Here is a 17,459-nt window from a genome sequence, read left to right as displayed (position 1 = left end):
AAACCGCTTTTCTTGGCTCGCTCCACATTCCCTCTTTTCCCCAGACAGAAACTCGAGTTGCAACACCCCAGCCCTAGTGTCTGAATTTCTGTCACTTGGAGAAATACAGTATTGCCAATGTCAGCTTGTAAAACTGCACTATATTATAGTAATGCCTTTGCCCTAACAGTATTTACCAATAATTATCCATGTCTTTAACACAGGTGGCATAAATCTTAATATACTATTACAGGACTGACACCACATGGTCCGAGAGCCCATCTTCAAGATATATATCACTTAGAGGTATCATGTCTATGCAATAAAAGGTTGACTCTAAAGCTTGTTGAGAAAATCCTGCTTCTGGAACAGATTAAATACCAAAGCCCAAGGCATCTTGGCACCTTTGGATACCCTGGTGGAGAAAACTGTATCCAGCATCAAACAGATCGAAACTATAGTATAGTGCAGCTTTATGTAGATCATTTTCCTGTAGGAAAATCTTGGGATTATTAACAGTTAGAGCAGTTTAGTTCTGTAGGAATAAAGGGTATCATCACTTACCTAACATTTTGTTGTTACATTATCTACTTGCTTTTTTAAACAATGGTGCAACTCATCAGTAAATATCTTGCAGATACTGTTTGATGAGTCATAACATCACTTTAGTGTAACTGGAATGATAAATCTTTGAAAAAGAGCTCATAAAAACCTTGTTTCCAGTTTTTATTTCAAGTTTCCTTTTTAACTGAACTGTAGTTTCTATTTTCATTCTCTTGTTTTCTTACTTTCCTTATGCTTTCCTCTAGCAACCTACAGAGAGACAAGTATGGGAGTAAAACTTAACTTTGCCTATCAAATGTAAATTTTTTCAGCATGATTTTTAATGGGCACAATTAAAACATAACTAGCGGTCATGAAGTAGACTCAGCGGGCAAGTGGTTCACAATTTGCAAATGAAATGTTTCCACATTCAAAAAGTACTTGCATACTGCTTTTTGGGAAGCGACACGAGGTCTGTAGCAAACCCTATTGGTAACACGAGTTCTGCAATGCTGAAATAATTTGCTGTTTAAAACCAAAGCGGTGTCACGCCAAAATGCTCAACAATTTACTTATATTTTTATATCCCTACAGTAATCTTGCTACAGGCTATGGAAAGATTTCCAATTAATTACCTGATCGTGGGCAACAAAATTTGCCTCATCAAACCAATTTGAATATATTCTAGCATGCTTAACTCTGCAGTATATCATAGAAAACTCATTTTGGATTATTATTTTGATATCTGTTTAGCAGAGAAAAAGAAAATTAAAATTACAGAATTAAATCACTTTCATGAGGGAAATGAATCCAGCATGTGGTCCATGTGTTGTCTACTTTTATAAATGCCATATGTTCTTTGCAGCTAAATTCATTGCAAGAAAAATCCTGGAACATACATGAAATTACCAAACTACAAAGTTGTTTAATCAAAGCTTAAAGAGACCTTTCAAACGACCCTCATCACTGTGTAAATCAGGCCAATAACACAAATGCAAAATGACTTGCAAATTGCTCAAAATTTATTTGGAAATTATTACTCCATTTTTTTAAAGTTCAAGAAAAAGATCTTTTCATGAGAAAATGCAATTACTTTTTAATTGAAAACAATATTTCCAGAGAGGATTGAATTTTCTAGGATAAGCTGCAGCTTTAATTATCAAAAAAAAAAACAAACAGAAAATGGGAAAAACATATAATCTTTTTCAAAAAAACTTTTCTCTTATACTCCTCCAAGCCTTGCATATTATGCAGCAGCCTCACAGTGGTCAGTCTCATTTCAGTAAAGTCACTTCATTCTTTCTTTATTTTCCAGACATATCTGTAGATAAAGTGATTTTCTAGGAATGCTCTCACCATCTGACTTCCATGGTTCAGACTGTTTAATTTCTTGCAAAGTTTTTTCTCTTTTTTTTTTTCCTTTTTTTTTTCCTTTGCTTGGGAAGCACTGTGCTGTCATGGTTTACATGTCTTTGTGTCTATAGGAAAACCTTTTCTTTATCGAGTTACTGGAAAAAACAAAAAAAAAAAGCCAAAACCAAAAGCATAAAGACCTTAATCATCATAAGACTTCATTTCCCCCCCCCTTAAACTCCTTTTCATGTTTTCAGCAGACTTACCCAATCTGTCATTCCTCCAACAGCTCTGAGATATCAGCCATGGCTGATTTCCTCTTCCCATTCCACAACTAATATTTATTCTTTGGTTTAATTTCTGTGACCCATACTTACAGAAATTCCTAACATTTCTGCATTTGACTTCCATGCCCATGGTTAACTGTGGGCCTAACTCTTAATTAACTATTCTGGTTCATTCAGTGCTGTCACTGTGACTGATGCAGACTGCAGGCAAACTCTGACCTTTAGGGGCCTGGGGCCATTGTTGGCAGACAGAATATTAGTGCAAAAAAATTACATTAAGTGGGGAAAGAAAAGCTGTTATTGCTTAGTAATCTAATTTGCTGAACCCTTGCTCTGACTAAGTTGCTGAGAAGCTCAGTAATTCTTCATCATGTTACAATAAATCATTTTACTTTCTTTTATATATCAGCTACTCTTAGGCCAGATAGCCTGAGCAGACAGACATGATGTGAGTTGTCCAAAGTGAGTCATTCCACCTGCTGTCTATCGTGTTGTTGGATGGTGCTTGTGGGCCCTGGTCCCTGTAGTGTGAAAGATGGCTGTCCTTGTTTAACATAAATTCTTTGTATTTATCCATTTTTTTCATTCTTTTCTTTACTTCATCTCAAAAAAAAAAAAAACCAGGAAAAAATGTTAGAAACGTTGTTAAAGTAGTTGCTTGCCAGTTATGTGGGTTTATGTTGTACATTTACCTTCAGTTATGTCTGTGATCTAATTCCTTTTTAATTTAGTGTCGTTTAGGACAAATTCTGTTAATTTTCTTTTTCCAAATCATGGTGGTGTACTTCAAAACATAGATGTTTCCAAACGAATTGCTTTGCATTACATATGCAAGGGCATGGAGTGAACAGTTCCTGGTGGAAAAGTCACAGAATTGACACTAAATTAAGAAATTCAAATGCCACTATTCCCCACAGGAAATACACATTGCTATTTTTAGAATGCATCTTTCCTATAAGGTGTGCAACTGTTTACATTTGGGAATGTTCAATAACCTAACCTTTCTCAAGTTTTACTTCCAAGTACAACTTTGTCCTGAACTACATTAAAGAATTGTGTTAAAAAGAACAAAAAAAACCCAAACACAAGCGATCAAAGCGTGTCAGGCAATAACCAGAGGTGTCCTTTTCCCTTTCAGGACATTCACTGAACAATGCCAGGGATACAAGTGCCATGGATACTCTACCGCTAAATGGTAATTTCAACAACAGCTACTCGTTGCGCAACGGAGACTATAACGACAGCGTGCAAGTCGTAGACTGTGGACTAAGCCTGAATGATACTGCTTTTGAGAAAATGATCATTTCAGAGTTAGTGCACAACAACCTGCGGGGCAGCAGCAAGAACCACAACCTGGAGCGGGCGCTGCCGGCCAAGGCGGCGATGGGCGGGAGCAGCAGCGAGGACGACGCCATCGTGGCCGACGCCTCGTCTTTGATGCACAGCGACACCCCGGGGCTGGAGCTGCACCACAAAGAGCTCGAGGCCCCGCTCATCCCTCAGCGGACTCACTCCCTTCTGTACCAGCCCCAGAAGAAAGTGAAGCCCGAGGGCACGGACAGCTACGTGTCCCAGCTGACCGCCGAGGCCGACGACCACCTCCAGTCCCCCAACAGAGACTCCCTTTACACGAGCATGCCCAACCTCAGAGACTCTCCGTACCCAGAGAGCAGCCCCGACGTCGAGGAGGATCTCTCTCCCTCCAGGAGGAGTGAAAACGAGGACATTTACTACAAGAGCATGCCAAACCTAGGAGCTGGCCACCAGCTTCAGATGTACTATCAGATCAGCAGGGGTAACAGCGACGGCTACATAATTCCCATCAACAAGGAAGGATGTATTCCAGAAGGAGACGTTAGAGAAGGACAAATGCAACTAGTGACAAGCCTTTAATAGTGTAGCAAAGAAATATTAAAGGCCACGTTCAAGTATTAAAAAGACTTAATTTGCCCCGTGCAGGCTCCCTCATATCTGCTTGAAGAGACAATTCTGTTGACCCTGTGGTTCTCCAGTAACGGAGATGACTGGACCTCGCAGTTCTGTGAATTTTTATAAAACAAAAACTTTGTATATACACAGAGTATACTAAAATGAATTATTTGTTACAAAGAAAAGAAATACCAACAAGGTATTTAAGATATCTTCTGCTGCTGAATTTAACAAAATTGTGAAAAAAAAAAAGAGAGAAATAAACACTTTCCAGCCATTTTACTGCAGCAGTTTGTGAACTAAATTTGTAAATATGGCTGCACCATGTTTTTTTTCCTAGGCCTACATTGTATTATATACAAGGCGTAGGCTTTAAAATCCTGTGGGACAAATTTACTGTACCTTACTATTCCTGACAAGACTTGCAAAAGCAGGAGAGATATTCTGCATCAGTTTGCAGTTCACTGCAAATCTTTTCCATTAGGGCAAAGATTGAATACATGTCTAACCACTAGCAATCAAGCCACAGGCCTTATTTCATATATTTCCTCAACTGTACAATGAACCGTTCTCATGAAAAAATGGCTAAAGAAATTATATTTTGTTCTATTGCTAGGGTAAAATAAATACATTTGTGTCCAACTGAAATATAATTGTCATTAAAAAATAATTTTAAAGAGTTTGAAGAAAATATTGTGAAAAGCTCTTGGTTGCACATACGTTATAAGCTGTTTTTCTTACACTGTTCATAGTACGGTAGTATGTTTAAAATGCAACTTCTACCCATTTTCACTTATTTTTCACTGTAAACAGTGTTCTGCTTTGACAAGTTAGTTTTTATTCTTAAGTTTTTGAATTTTTATTGCCAAAAAAACCATAATTTTGGGAGAAAATTGTTTTAGAAGCCAATTATGCCAAGCCTTGCACAAATTTGGTATAGCTAACAAAGATTGTAACTCAGTTCCCTGTTCAGTCTTTAATCAGGGTTGGGTGGTAAGGGGTAAGGGGGACACTGGACACTTCTCACAAGCTTTCTCGTGAATAAAAGGTGCCTGTCCTTTAAAAAAAATAAATAAAACATAACTATTACTCTTCCATATTCCTTCTGCCTATATTTAGTAATTAATTTATTTTATGATAAAAAAATCTAATGAAATGTAAATTGTTTCAACAAAATTCTGCTTTTTTCATCCCTTTGTGTAAACCTGTTAATAATGAGCCCATCACTAATATCCAGTGTAAAGTTTAACACCTGTTTGACAGTAAATAAATGTGAATTTTTTTCCAAATAGGTAAAATGTGCATTATTATGTACGAAGCATAATTGGCATCAGCAGTCCTTCAACCCAGATGTATCCTGCCTAGAATGACTTCTTTACATTTCATGATTTAAGTGTCAAGAATACAACAGAAACTGTCTATGGCTCTACAGAAGGGAGATCTTTACTGTTCCTTAGTCACAATTGAATAGGATCAAACTCAGACATAGCAGGGTCATTAGGAAAATGTACTGTAATTTCATGTATTTACATAACTTTTAAGTAGGCATCTGCACGGAAATTAAAAATAAGGTGGTAAATGCCACTGTCATAGTCTCGGCAACAGTAATTAGCAGTTAATTATTAGTGATGAAGATATATTGTTGCAGTGGGGAAAACATGAATAAGCAGCATTTGGCCAGCACTGTGAGTGCTGTCTGAATAATCTAAATAATCTAAATAATTCATCCGTCACGGCGCTGGTTGGCGTCGGATAAATCAGGATGACGGTCCCTGTTCTACCAGACTGGCGAACTGCAGAAGGCAGCTGATGCCCAAGATGTTATCTACAAATCTGTGGCAAAATTGGAAGTCTGAAGTCTTTGTTGTGTTGATTCCCAAGCCTCTTCTGTCCCTCTCATTGAGGGCCTGTCAGAGATAACACCAAGAACTTCCATTTGTCACCACTTCCGAAGTTGGGTTCTTCCCGATAACTCTCAAATTAACACCCCACCATCACAGAGGCCACATGTGTGCCCACTGTGACTCCATGTGTGACAACAGCAAAAAATTCACTTGAAAGCTGTATTGTTACCTTCTAATGCATTGGAGTATATGAAGTCCATTTGGAAAATAAGTCAATGCATTTTGAAGTATCAATTTCAGAAGAATGTTTTCAGCAAGACTTCCTGCCGTTGAGAAAGTTCAAACTCTGTAAAAAAAATAAAGTCCAGGTTGAGATGGAACCGTGGGGTTCAGGTAATCTCAATATATCTGTACTCAGGACTGTGACACTGTAGTGATTGTTCTTGAAAAAGGCATCTTCACCACCAGCCTTACTGGTAACTCTTGCCAGTAAGTTCCTTAACACTGAAAAGTTACTGTGTTTGCAGTAAAGTCACTGAACATTTAAAATTTAATCAGTACTGGTTTGCTTCTGTTTAGTAGAGATGCTTTAAAAATCAAAGTCTCTATGAAACAGGACTTTGTTCTGATTCAGGGTGTACAGCAGACTCCTCGGAGCAAAAATTATTCCCTTAGTCTGTCTGACAACTTGAAAACATACTTGCTGCCTTCTACCTAGGAAATCATGTTCTTAAGGGTTTAAAAATTGTGGTGCTCAAGTAATTACAGTACACATGACCTAATAACTTCACCAACTTTCTTCAGAATCTTCAACCCTAGTTCAAGCAAGCACTCCTTTGTGTCTAACTAAAGGTGGCAAAACTACAGACTGGAGAAAGGTTTGTAGTGTTGTGATCTTAAATATATATTAAATTGCAAATGTAATAAGTACTCACAAAACAAGAAAATGTAGCTGATGAACCTAAGATGAAGCAGCTGAACCTAAGTATCATAAGGGAATTCTTTTGTTAGCTTCCTTGTAATGCAGATGTTGCTTTTTAGTGAGCCTGTTTTTTTTTTTAATGTTGAGCTAGTGAGAGTCCTGTGTTTAGCTAGCAGCCAATACATTGCCAGATTTCTGTTGGTGTAACTTCTCAGTGTAGTAGGTTACAGTATAATTATATAGCTGACAGCTTATTGTAATTTCTTTATGTTCTCTTCTCACATTCCTGCCATCTTGGGATCAGAAGGACAGAAGAATTCAGAGGAAGAGTTCGAGAACAGTGAAATAATGACAGCAGAATTAATGGAAACAAGTGTTTCTTCAGGGCCATCAGTTAACCAGTTCCTATGATGGTGCCAAGGATATGCTGCTATTTTAGGCACTGTCTTTCAGAAGAGCTGTAATTTTCTTATGGCTAGTTATCTCCTGTTACTATCAGTGTTAACCCTACTGGCTCAGTTCAATTCTTCCTTGTAACTTCAGTCCAATTATATTAATTCCTACAAAAGATTGAATGGGATGTGCATTTAGTGAACTGTTGTATAATGGTGCTATGCATTGTTTAATATAAAATACATCTCAATTCTACATAAGTGAACCATAACATGAAGAAATGCAACACTGGTAATAACTTTATAGTTTAAATTAACCTTTATCTGTGAATTCTACAATACACCTTTGCTTCTTTTAAATTTGAAATGAAATTAATAAAGTTTACATATATTCACTTATGTAGGCAATAAAGGGTGTTTCAAATTGCCATAAGTTATGGATAAAATATGTGTCATATTTCATGTCCTAATTTTTAAGGAAATTTTTTTTAACTACACAGAACAGACATTAAGAGAGCAACGGTTGTTATCCCACTTTGCCTCAAAAACTAACAAAACTTCTCTATTCTAGACTTGATTATATGGCAACATATCGTAGTGTAAACTTTTAATCCCTGAATAAAATTACTTTTTAAATCAAGACAAGCTACAGGAAGATGATTATATGTATCTGTACAACATTTTAAACTCACTAACTCTAGGGGACAAAGAGGAATGGAAAATGATGGGATACAGCAGTAATTCTTCAGTTCCACCTCAGTAACCCTGCAAAGACACACCAGGGAGGTCACAGCAAAGCTTACCTTAATATTTTTTTTAATAGATGGTGACAATCACCCTCCACACTGATGAAGAGCATTGCTACCATTTCAGCAAGCAGGGCTCTTGCTGTGTGACTGCACTGCCAGGTGAGGACCCCAGACTGATGGATGCCACTGGCATGCTGAGTCTCTGCTCCACAATGACACCACAGCTTGGAATCCAGCTTTGCACTGAGTTGGATATAAAAATTACCACTGTCACGGCCCTGGAAACAAGATATCCATGTGTCTCATTTATACAAACGTTTTGTAAATTAGTAGGAACTCAGTTAATGACTCCAGCTCAATCATCTGGCTCTGCCAAAAGTCTGGAGCAAGGGGTCATTAGAACCATGTCTGTTACAGCACAGTGTTTGGGGCTGTTCCAGGAAAATCTTCCTGTGGTTTTTAGAACAACAACTTCCAAATCCCTTTATTCATGCAGGATAAATTCTCAATGGTATTTCATTAATTCATACCTAAGAGCATTAATATCTCAGGGTATTATGTCATCATCAGTCTCAGCCGCTCCCCATCAGAGTCCCTGGCATGGGAAGGGATCCCAGCCCGGGGCAGCCTGAGTGCTTCAAATGCTGCTGGAAAGCACAAAACCCTCAGCTCAGCAGCAAGGAGATTTCAAAGGACCATCCCATATAATGCACCGGCTGCCTCAGTCATCCTTCTGGCATCCCAGATGCAGAAAGCACATTCAGAATAGGGAGTTCCATAAAGAAAATCCTTCTACAGCAAAGTTTGTGACCTGGACCATTTCTTCCTTGGGTGCACACCTCCTTCTGTATGTTGGAGTAGGAGCCCTGGCACAATGGAGACTCTGCACTGCCAAACACTTCGAAGTTTAGACAGCAAAAAACCATCACTGAGCCCAAAAACATCAGTGCATATTAAAAGCTCTGATTCCCAAATAGAAGGCAGCAGGTTATGGGCTTTTCTAATGGAGCAGCAGGATCTCTGCAGATAGCAGTGAACAGCTATCTGGAATAACTGTTCCAGTCCTGTTGTAGCATAAGAATTGTTTTAAAATAACATAATGCTTTTGAACATTCGGCCTCCATGATTGCTTAAGAGAATAATTCCCAAAGGTTAATGAGGTTTTCATGAAAATAATTCATTTTAACTCTCTTTAAATACACCTCTTTGCTGCCTTTTTTTTTTCTTTTGCATTAGCAATATAAATAGAAGCTTCTTAGCTTGTATTTTTCACACCACTCATTGTTTAAAATACTTCCCTTTTGTTTCATATTACTTAACTTCTTTCTAAGCAAAGCCTTGTTTTCAGCCTCCTCCATCTCTCCAGTCATTTAGTTGCCAGTCTCCAGAATTACTTTTCATCAGTGTGGTTTAAGAGATAGGGCAAGAACAGAATTATAGGTGAATTGCTGATGTTGATTTATGGATGGGAGTTGTATTTTCTATTCTGGGCTCCTCCTGGCCCCCATGGTCTCACATCATGTTTTGTTTTCACAGGATCCCTTCACAACACACTACCCCACTAGGCTGATCATAGTAAATAATGACCTAAATATAGTTAATTTAGAGCCCTGCAAAGCCTACAAATACTTCCAATTATTCCCTTGAATGTGTGCCCGACCTTGCATTTGTCAGCACTGCATTTCATCTGCATCACACTGCCCATTTATTCACTTTGTTAACCCAGGTCGATCACAATCTTCCCTAGTTCTGATTAACTGAAGTCATTCTCTGTGAACAGCAAACAGTGCCACCCCTCTGACAGCATGTTCATCCCATTTTCAGATTGCACCAGTTGGGTGGAGTGGTGGGGCACTATACCATTAGCCTTTTGCCATGCTCAAAAAATTGAACATTTAATCCTGCTCTACCTCTTAGTTTCTAAGGCACAACTACTTTAGCTCTCACTTCTTTAAAACTCGTTTGCTTTAATGGCTTCTTGGTAGGGATATTTTTATAAGGACTTTTTAATTTTTAAATCCAAATAAATGACATCAACCATTCCCTCTAGTCTCAACAGCTGCACGATTGACTTAATTTTAGTATGTTAGAGAGGCACAATTTCCTTGCCCTAAGCAGTTACATCTCTTTTGGCAATGTTTTCTCTGCACTTTGTGCTTAAATGTGGATCTGCTGGATGTCAGACCCAAAAAGCACTTCACTGTTCAAAGTGAAACTTTGGTGGAATTTAGGCACTGAAATCCCAGGTACAACAGGCATTATCTCAGGGACAGAATCGATTCTAACCTTGCAGACAGGTATATTTTTGTCTCTGAAGACCTTTTCTCATCCCCAGTTTGGTGTCTGTGTTCACAGCCGTGTTGTCACAGCAGAGTGAGCCAAGGCAAGCCAGGCCCCCTGAGCAGGGTCTCTGCTTTGCTGTGCTCACCAGTGCAGCCTCTGAATGCCACAGGCCAGAAATCAGGTTCCAAAGGAGCTCCTTCCCTCCCCTGCTGAAGCTCCAGCCCTGGCAATGACCACAGCTGGTCTGGAGATAAGGGAGAAGCCCCCGAGTCCAGGGAACTTTGCAGTGCAAACACCAGCACTGGAGCTCCGCAGCACCCACGGATCTGCCCCCCCTCCAGCTGGACCCCTGCAGCAGGACCTGCATTTGAGAATCTCTGCAGACCTCTGTGACCCCATGTGTATCCCTTTGCTATGGAAAACAGGCTGTAAAATTTCTCTCAGCTCTTTGGTTTTTAATCACGTGGCAGCTGAAGGCTCTGAGGGGTCCTGACTCCTGCCTGTACACATTCCAGAGCTCCAGGGGTTTGATGTCCCTCCTGTACAGGGGGTCGTGTGAAGCTGCAGAAGGGCCACACTGTGCCATGTTCAGTGCCCTGTGAGGCTACTGCTAGAACCCTTCCTGAGGAGAGACTCAACCATAGCTGAAATGACCCATGACAGGGTTATCTCCATGAAAAAGCCCAAACAAATGCAAGTTTATACAAAATAGTAAAGGTTTCCAAGCACATTAGTGGTTGCTGGAAGAGCCTGGACTTTTTTCAAAAGCTGGGGTGGAAGAAGAGTACAGACAGATAGAGAAGAAAATAAAAGGACACTATAAATCAAATGAGGTGCAGGATTATTTTTGCCCTTTCTCATTGCTCTCCATTCCAGCACTACCAGCTGCTGCCCCTTCAAGGCAAGACAGAAAAATCTCAGTGGTGTCAATCTGTCTGGGTAATTTGACAAAAATATTTCATAGAAGCATTTCTAACTCTTCAAACTTGTTGCTTCATGTTTATGGCCTGTCATTGCCAGATCACAATATGCTTACAGAAAGCAGTCCAGAAATGTATCATTTCTAGCATGTCTTGAAATTTTCAAAGCACACTTTCAAAACCCAATCTAACCAAAACAACCTCCTCAAAGGACCAAAACTCTTACCACTCACCAAAATCACGGAAAATGAACAGTCAAAACTACCAGCAACAGAAAGTTGATGAGAGACTTGCCTTAGCATAGGTTTCCCATAAGTCTCCTAAAGCCATGAACACACCCTTCCTTGAGAACAAGGCTGATTAGTGCCAGCAAGGCAGCACTGCCTGTCCAGAGGAGCTGTTAATGCACAAGTGCTGTACTCACTCCTCAGCAGCACTTCAGGGATCTGCTCTATGTCCAGTCTTAGAAGTTTTAAAAATATCTGCAGAGACAATGTTCGTCTCGTATTTAAAAGATCACAGCCCTGAATGAATACTAAAATCAAGCAAAAGTATAAATAAAAGTGACAGCCATACATAAAGGCTAACCCACAGTTAAGGACAGAACTGCTCCCCCAAAGGGCTGTGTACTTTGCTGAGGACCTTTCATCATCCAGTTCACGGTGGGCACACAGAAGTTGCTCTTAATGCAGATGCAGAAAGTTCAAGAAGCTAAATTCTGAATAGCCTGACATCTAAAGTAAGCAGGTAGCTGCTGCAGGGGGTTTCTTCTAGGTCTCAGCAAAAGTTTGATGCAGTTAACTAGCACTTAGGAGATTACTTGGTCTCCCCATGTCAAGATAAGAACATGTTACAGGCTGCTTATAGTTATAAGTGTTCCAATTAGGTCAACTTGATTATTGTTCCGTGGTTTGATAGATTCTGTATTTAAACTAATTTCAAATACTAATTTTTAGACCTTTTCCGTGAACTAGTAAATCAAGTGCAATTTACTCATGGCATTATTCTCTTCCCCCTGGCTTGTAACTTTAATTAGAACCTGCTATCTGTTCACAGTGGTAATGGTAACAGTTGTCACTAGAGTACAGAGGCAGAGATTCATCTCATAGAGGCACTTTGACATTAAAACCTGACAGTCTTGCTGGCTATGCATCTGTGAATACCATCCACTAATGCTTTATTTCCCTGCCACCCTGAGCTCCACACTCCAAACACTAACAAATCTGATTATTTTTTAACCATCCAATAATGCGTTTTTCAAAACACTAGAAACTGTGCAAAAAATAGCTTCATTTGAAGATAAATACCTGCCTGGAAAGGTTATCCAGCCCATCAAGATTTCTTTCTTATTACCATAGATTTTCCCAAGGCAGTATTGTTTCTTGAATAATTATTGATCTAAGCAATTGTGTGCTAAAGCAGTCTGATTCACTCATTAAACATACACACAGAAAAGCACTTGGTTGCCCTGGTAAAAACAAACAACTCCTTTCTGCCCACTCCTCAACCCTTCCCTAAAATGTGATGATTACGTTGAAATGTAATCAGTTAATATTTGATTTGCATTTGTCAGGAAAAGGAAGCATCAAATATATTTCTCTGGAGCAGAGGAATTAGGATCTGGAAAATCGTCCAAATAACACTAGCCTTGTTTGGTTTGTTTCTTGACACACTGATTCAGAAGTTTCAGTAATTTGAAAGGAGTCTTCTAGCAACTAGCTGCAAGCAGTGAGCTCCCAAAAGCTTGCCAACCTATTATTTAGATGAACTTTTCCTTCCAATAAAAACTAACTCTTTTTTCATCATGTGATATAGAAAATTGTATCTGATTAAACGTATCAGGAACAGAACAGCTTTCAAGGTCTCTGTTCACTGCACAGACACAGACAGACTGCTCTTGAAATGGTCTGCACCCCTTGGGTAAGAGTCAGCAGCACCAGCTGGGAACAGGGCTGGGAAGGTATCCTTTAGCAGATGCTGCCATTTAAAGGACCTTATTTTTTTGCACTGACTGATGTAGCCCATGAATGGGACAAAGTTGCATTTAGCCTCCCAAATCTATGTCCCTTCAGGCACACAGCACCACTTGCCTATAGAAAAGCTGCATTCTGCTGAATGAATGGTGACAGTGCTTAAAACAGGCAAAGGAAAGGGTTCCTGCATATCAAATATTCAGTCTTCAGCTGTCCTCACAAATAGGACAAGAGAATAATCTAAAGTGTCTCCAAGGGACAGGGCAGTTCAGCACTGTCTGTTGGTGTGCCACACAGTGAAGTACAAGAGGTTATATTCCTGGTGAGGAAAAGTGGTAACTCCAGACAAATGAAGGCTCAACAGCCCTGACTCTGCAGTCTGGGAGTCCTGGGTGCAGGAGGCACCAGGGCTTCTGCACAGCCTGCTCTGGTTCCCTGCCCATGGCAGGGGAGTGGAACTAGATGACCTTTAAAGTCCCTTCCAACCCAAACCATTCTATGATTCTGACTTTCTGAAAGCATCCAGTTGAAAAAAGCCAGTACTGGGAATAAAATTTAATTCACTAACTCCTACATTTGAGAGATCAGGAAGATACCTGGTTACCTTTGGTGAACTATGGAAAAACACTGTGGCCTCCTGATCCAACCCTCTGTGAATTCAGAGGGTTTATTTCAGTATTTCAGTATTTTTCTGAAATACTGAAAGATTGTCACAATCATCCCATTGTAGTTATGAGTCAGTACACAAGCAGGAGTTCTGCTAGAACAGGGAGTGGCAGAGCATGCAGGATATGCCCAAATAAGCTTTTGCCTCAATTTATGCCAAGACAAAATTAGCATATTTTGATTGAGGTCTGTGAGATTATTCCAGTCCTGCACCAGTTAACAGGAGCAGAGTGAGCTTTGCTGGCTGGTACCACCTATTTCCTGCCATTCCTCTCTGTTGCTCACCCCCTCTGTTTTATTACCTTATCACAGAGCCAGTGCTGTTCCACATCCATGCACTCCTCCTTGTAGCATCACCGCTAAATTTAATGCTCACTACTTAATCAATTTTCTCTCAACAGGTAAGGAATAATTGAACAGTTGGGGGGTGGGGAATGACAAGATTGAGTGTGTTGTTTCCTCGTAGGAAACAAGACAACTCACCCATTTATGTTTATGCATAATTCAATTTATTCCATTAGCCAAATGACCCCAAGAGTAAAGAAATCCATGTCAACCCATCCAGTTGGTAGAAAATAACAGGTACCCTGTGCTCCAAGCCCAGCACTGGGCCACAATAAATAACATTTTCAACCAGAAGAAAAGTGAAGAGAGCAGAAGATAGGAACTTTTGCAACATATTTCTCTGTTGCCATCCTTTGTTCTGCCATCAGCAGCAGATTGCTGTTCATAACAGCAAAGCCCACAGTGAAGCCCTGGCCCCAGCTAAATCAATGGCAGAAGTTTTTGCTGACTTCAGTGAGCCTGTGATTTCTCTTCTGAATCATCAGGAGAATCTTTCTGTGTTTCAGTTTGCTGATTCTTAGACTCAGGTACCGGAAATTAAAAATAAAGGCAAAAAATACCTCCGTTTTTCAAACTTAGTTCCAACCACGGAGCAATGCTTTGTTTCTCTTCCCCACGTGTAACCTTGTCCGGATGCAGCCCCCCAGTAAGTGCTGCCTCACAACAGAGCACTCGCTGTTTTTCGCCCACTAGATCAATACCTGTCTAAAAGTATTTACTCACCAAAAGGGCTGTGATCCTTTTCTTTGTCACCCTTGAACTTCTGTTCTGCTCTTGAATTTTTTTTGCTTTTTGACACAGGTTCTTCTTTTATTTCCTGGCTCTTGCTAGCCTCTAATAGGGTGTTTTTCAGTTCTTTGCTCTTCTTTGCTCTGACATTTATTACAGAGTATACTTCATAGCTTTTCCACTTGTCTAATCAGAGGGTTGGTCCAGCAGTGAAATTGCAGCTGTTTTAAAATGCTACCTATAAACACACTATCTTCAGTTCCTGTTCACAGCAGCCTAAAGGAGACAAGAAGATGATGATGATCAAAATAGGAAATGGAAAAGACTGATGGCAGTCTTGTTTTATAGAAACAGAAGAAGAATAGAAGGGCAAGCAAGACATCCAGGTAATCCACTCTCTACTGGAATAAGGCAGAAGTTATTGTATCATACTTCTGTGAATGTATTCAACCAAACAACCTATATTCTGACTAGCAAAGACTAAAGTGATGAAAGAAGCTGGAATAAAAGGATATTAAATAAGCCCTGGATAGTTGACTGCAATATTCACAGCCTTTGGAATCCTTTATCTTTCCTGCAATTGGCCACTGACACACCATTTGTCTTTAGAGGAGCTTGTGCTTTCGTCCAGCTGTCTGAAAAACAGATAAACCATGTTCACAGTCAGCAGAGACTTAAAACCCGTATTCTTAAAGGAGTATCAGGAGCAAAAGCAGTCCTTCACTTGCTCCAGGCCAACTGAAAGCTTTTACAGAGATGGAGATGCAACAGGAAAATTAAGGCAGTCACCCTCCTGACATCTCGGGGTTGATGTCCCTGCTTTGAATCAGCTGGGGAGGATTTAACAACAGAAGCCTCATCTCCAGGGAGAATGAGCCAATTCCAGCAACACCGGGTGCCCAGAGCACATTGCCAGTGCCCCCTCCTGGGCCCTGACACAAAATGACCACCAGAGTGCTTGGTTTGGGAATGAGTCTCACAAGAGAGGTTTCTTTTACCCAGTGCCCCGAATTTTATGTAACATACCTCCCTTCTGAGAACTGATCTGCTACAGCTTGTTCCAAGAAGGGGAACAGTGTCTGATTTCACATTCCAGACAGCACAATCTTTACCTCTGCTCTGACCTCACTTCTCCTCATGCTGATGTGCTTCCAGAGGCTGCTAACCTCTGTTCTATTGCACAGAGGTAGCAGCATTTACAGCCCAGATTTTGACATGAGACACATACATGAATTTAGAATAAAACTGAAGGGAATCTCTGTCAATGTAGCTGAAAGAATATGAATATCTTTTTTTTTCCAAAGGTATCATTTTAGCATATCTTGACACAAAATGGGAACCTTGACAGTGCTCTCTTACACAACGAAGTGTATTAATTAATTCACTTTTCCAGATTTCTAGTGGCAGTTACCTATTTCAACCTTAGCAACTAGTCATACTGATATAATTACAAAGAGTACATGGTGCACAGTGTATGATCAGAAGCATATAATATACTTGAAGTGTAAAATGCTCCAACAATAAAGCTAGAATAAGAGTATTGTTTAGTTGTTGGCACAACTGGTGCATTTATAGTTGCATCCAAATAGCTCTGACTCTGAAATGAATGCCTGTGCATATTTTTTTCAATGTGGTGCATATTGTTTTTCACTTTTTAAGCCATAGGTTAAAGCCAGAGAAAGGAATATTTTGAACTACAAATATATTGTAGCTTCTACTGTTTCATGGGGTTTTTTACTGGAGGGGTGTGTAGAGGGGATAATGAAAACCTTTTACCTATGCATGTCTGACACGTGATGAACAACTGCACAGAAACAAAAGACAACTTCCTTCCCAAGTAAATCCCTGTATTTTCTGCTCAAAGTCTACTGAAAGATAAGTTGATACATAAAACCTGAAATGTCATCAGTTTTTTTTTCCTCCATCATCTTTCTAGACTCCAAAGACAACTGCAGTCAATGAGCACATGGCTTTTGATTTGAACAGGTATTAGGTCACCATTCTGCTGTTACTACTTCAGACTCTTTGTGCTCTTATTTGCTACTCTGGTGTTCTACCTCATCCAGAAGTGTGGACTGTAAACTTTCTGGCACATCTTTCTCTGCAGGAGCAGAAAGGACAACAGATGTTGACAACCTCAACACAAACAATGATGTGCCATCCTTTGCATCCACTGTCTGACACTCCGACAACAAGGTCTGTACAGCCTCAGCATCTGCTCCAGTCTGCATAACAGGAAAAGTTCGTTCAGTCCATGGCTTTGCCAAAAGGAGCCAACAGCTGGGGTCTTACAGAACTGTGAGAAGATGAAATGACATTGGAGCAGAGTGTGTGGAGCTCAAGAATCCTTTCATTACACAGGACTGTACGAGCAGAGCCAGGCACAGCACCGTTTTATACAGCCTCGGGGTTTCTACACTTGTCTACCACAGCTGCTTTCTTTCCAAGCTTTCTCTCTCATCCCAGAGCCAGGAGCAAACCCAGGTGAGTGTTACCAGCCAGGAATGTGCTCCTGGTTTGTGCTGTTCTCTCTCTAAGCTTGTGC

General features: G+C 40.0%; 1 protein-coding gene and 2 long non-coding RNA genes across 21 annotated transcripts in view; 1 reads left to right on the top strand and 2 right to left on the bottom strand.

Annotated features, from left to right (window-relative positions):
- The window catches only part of ADGRL2 (adhesion G protein-coupled receptor L2), a 378,099-nt gene extending 370,417 nt beyond the window's left edge, over positions 1 to 7,682 (top strand). For 8 of the 19 annotated variants that reach the window (XM_039384661.1, XM_039384662.1, XM_039384667.1 and 5 more), the window contains 2 exons: positions 789 to 806; positions 3,301 to 7,682. In XM_039384661.1, coding sequence (XP_039240595.1) covers positions 789 to 806; positions 3,301 to 4,055 — 773 coding nt within the window. In that variant the 3' untranslated portion in view covers positions 4,056 to 7,682. Of the gene's footprint in view, positions 1 to 788; positions 841 to 2,571; positions 2,625 to 3,300 lie in introns of all 19 variants that reach the window. The other 11 variants (XM_039384672.1, XM_039384669.1, XM_039384671.1 and 8 more) reach the window with 4 other exon arrangements.
- Positions 660 to 6,480, bottom strand: LOC120323901. The gene is made up of 3 exons (XR_005564816.1): positions 6,165 to 6,480; positions 1,879 to 2,030; positions 660 to 792 (listed from the first exon to the last, which is right to left on the bottom strand). It is a non-coding gene; the product is annotated as an uncharacterized LOC120323901 (long non-coding RNA).
- A 376-nt stretch (positions 7,683 to 8,058) lies between the features above and the next one.
- Positions 8,059 to 17,459, bottom strand: part of LOC114000068 — a 71,892-nt gene continuing 62,491 nt past the window's right edge. The window contains exons 13-14 of the long non-coding RNA XR_005564838.1: positions 14,909 to 15,190; positions 8,059 to 8,276 (exon numbers count right to left, since the gene is read on the bottom strand). This is a non-coding gene — a long non-coding RNA (uncharacterized LOC114000068). The remainder of the gene's footprint in view (positions 8,277 to 14,908; positions 15,191 to 17,459) is intronic.

The sequence above is a fragment of the Pipra filicauda genome, unplaced genomic scaffold (genome assembly GCF_003945595.2).
Source record: "Pipra filicauda isolate LSUMZ 115617 unplaced genomic scaffold, ASM394559v2 scaffold36_size6622888_pilon, whole genome shotgun sequence".
NCBI lineage: Eukaryota > Metazoa > Chordata > Aves > Passeriformes > Pipridae > Pipra > Pipra filicauda.
Note: the sequence above shows the minus strand (reverse complement) of the source record. Positions and strands in the feature narration are given on the sequence as shown.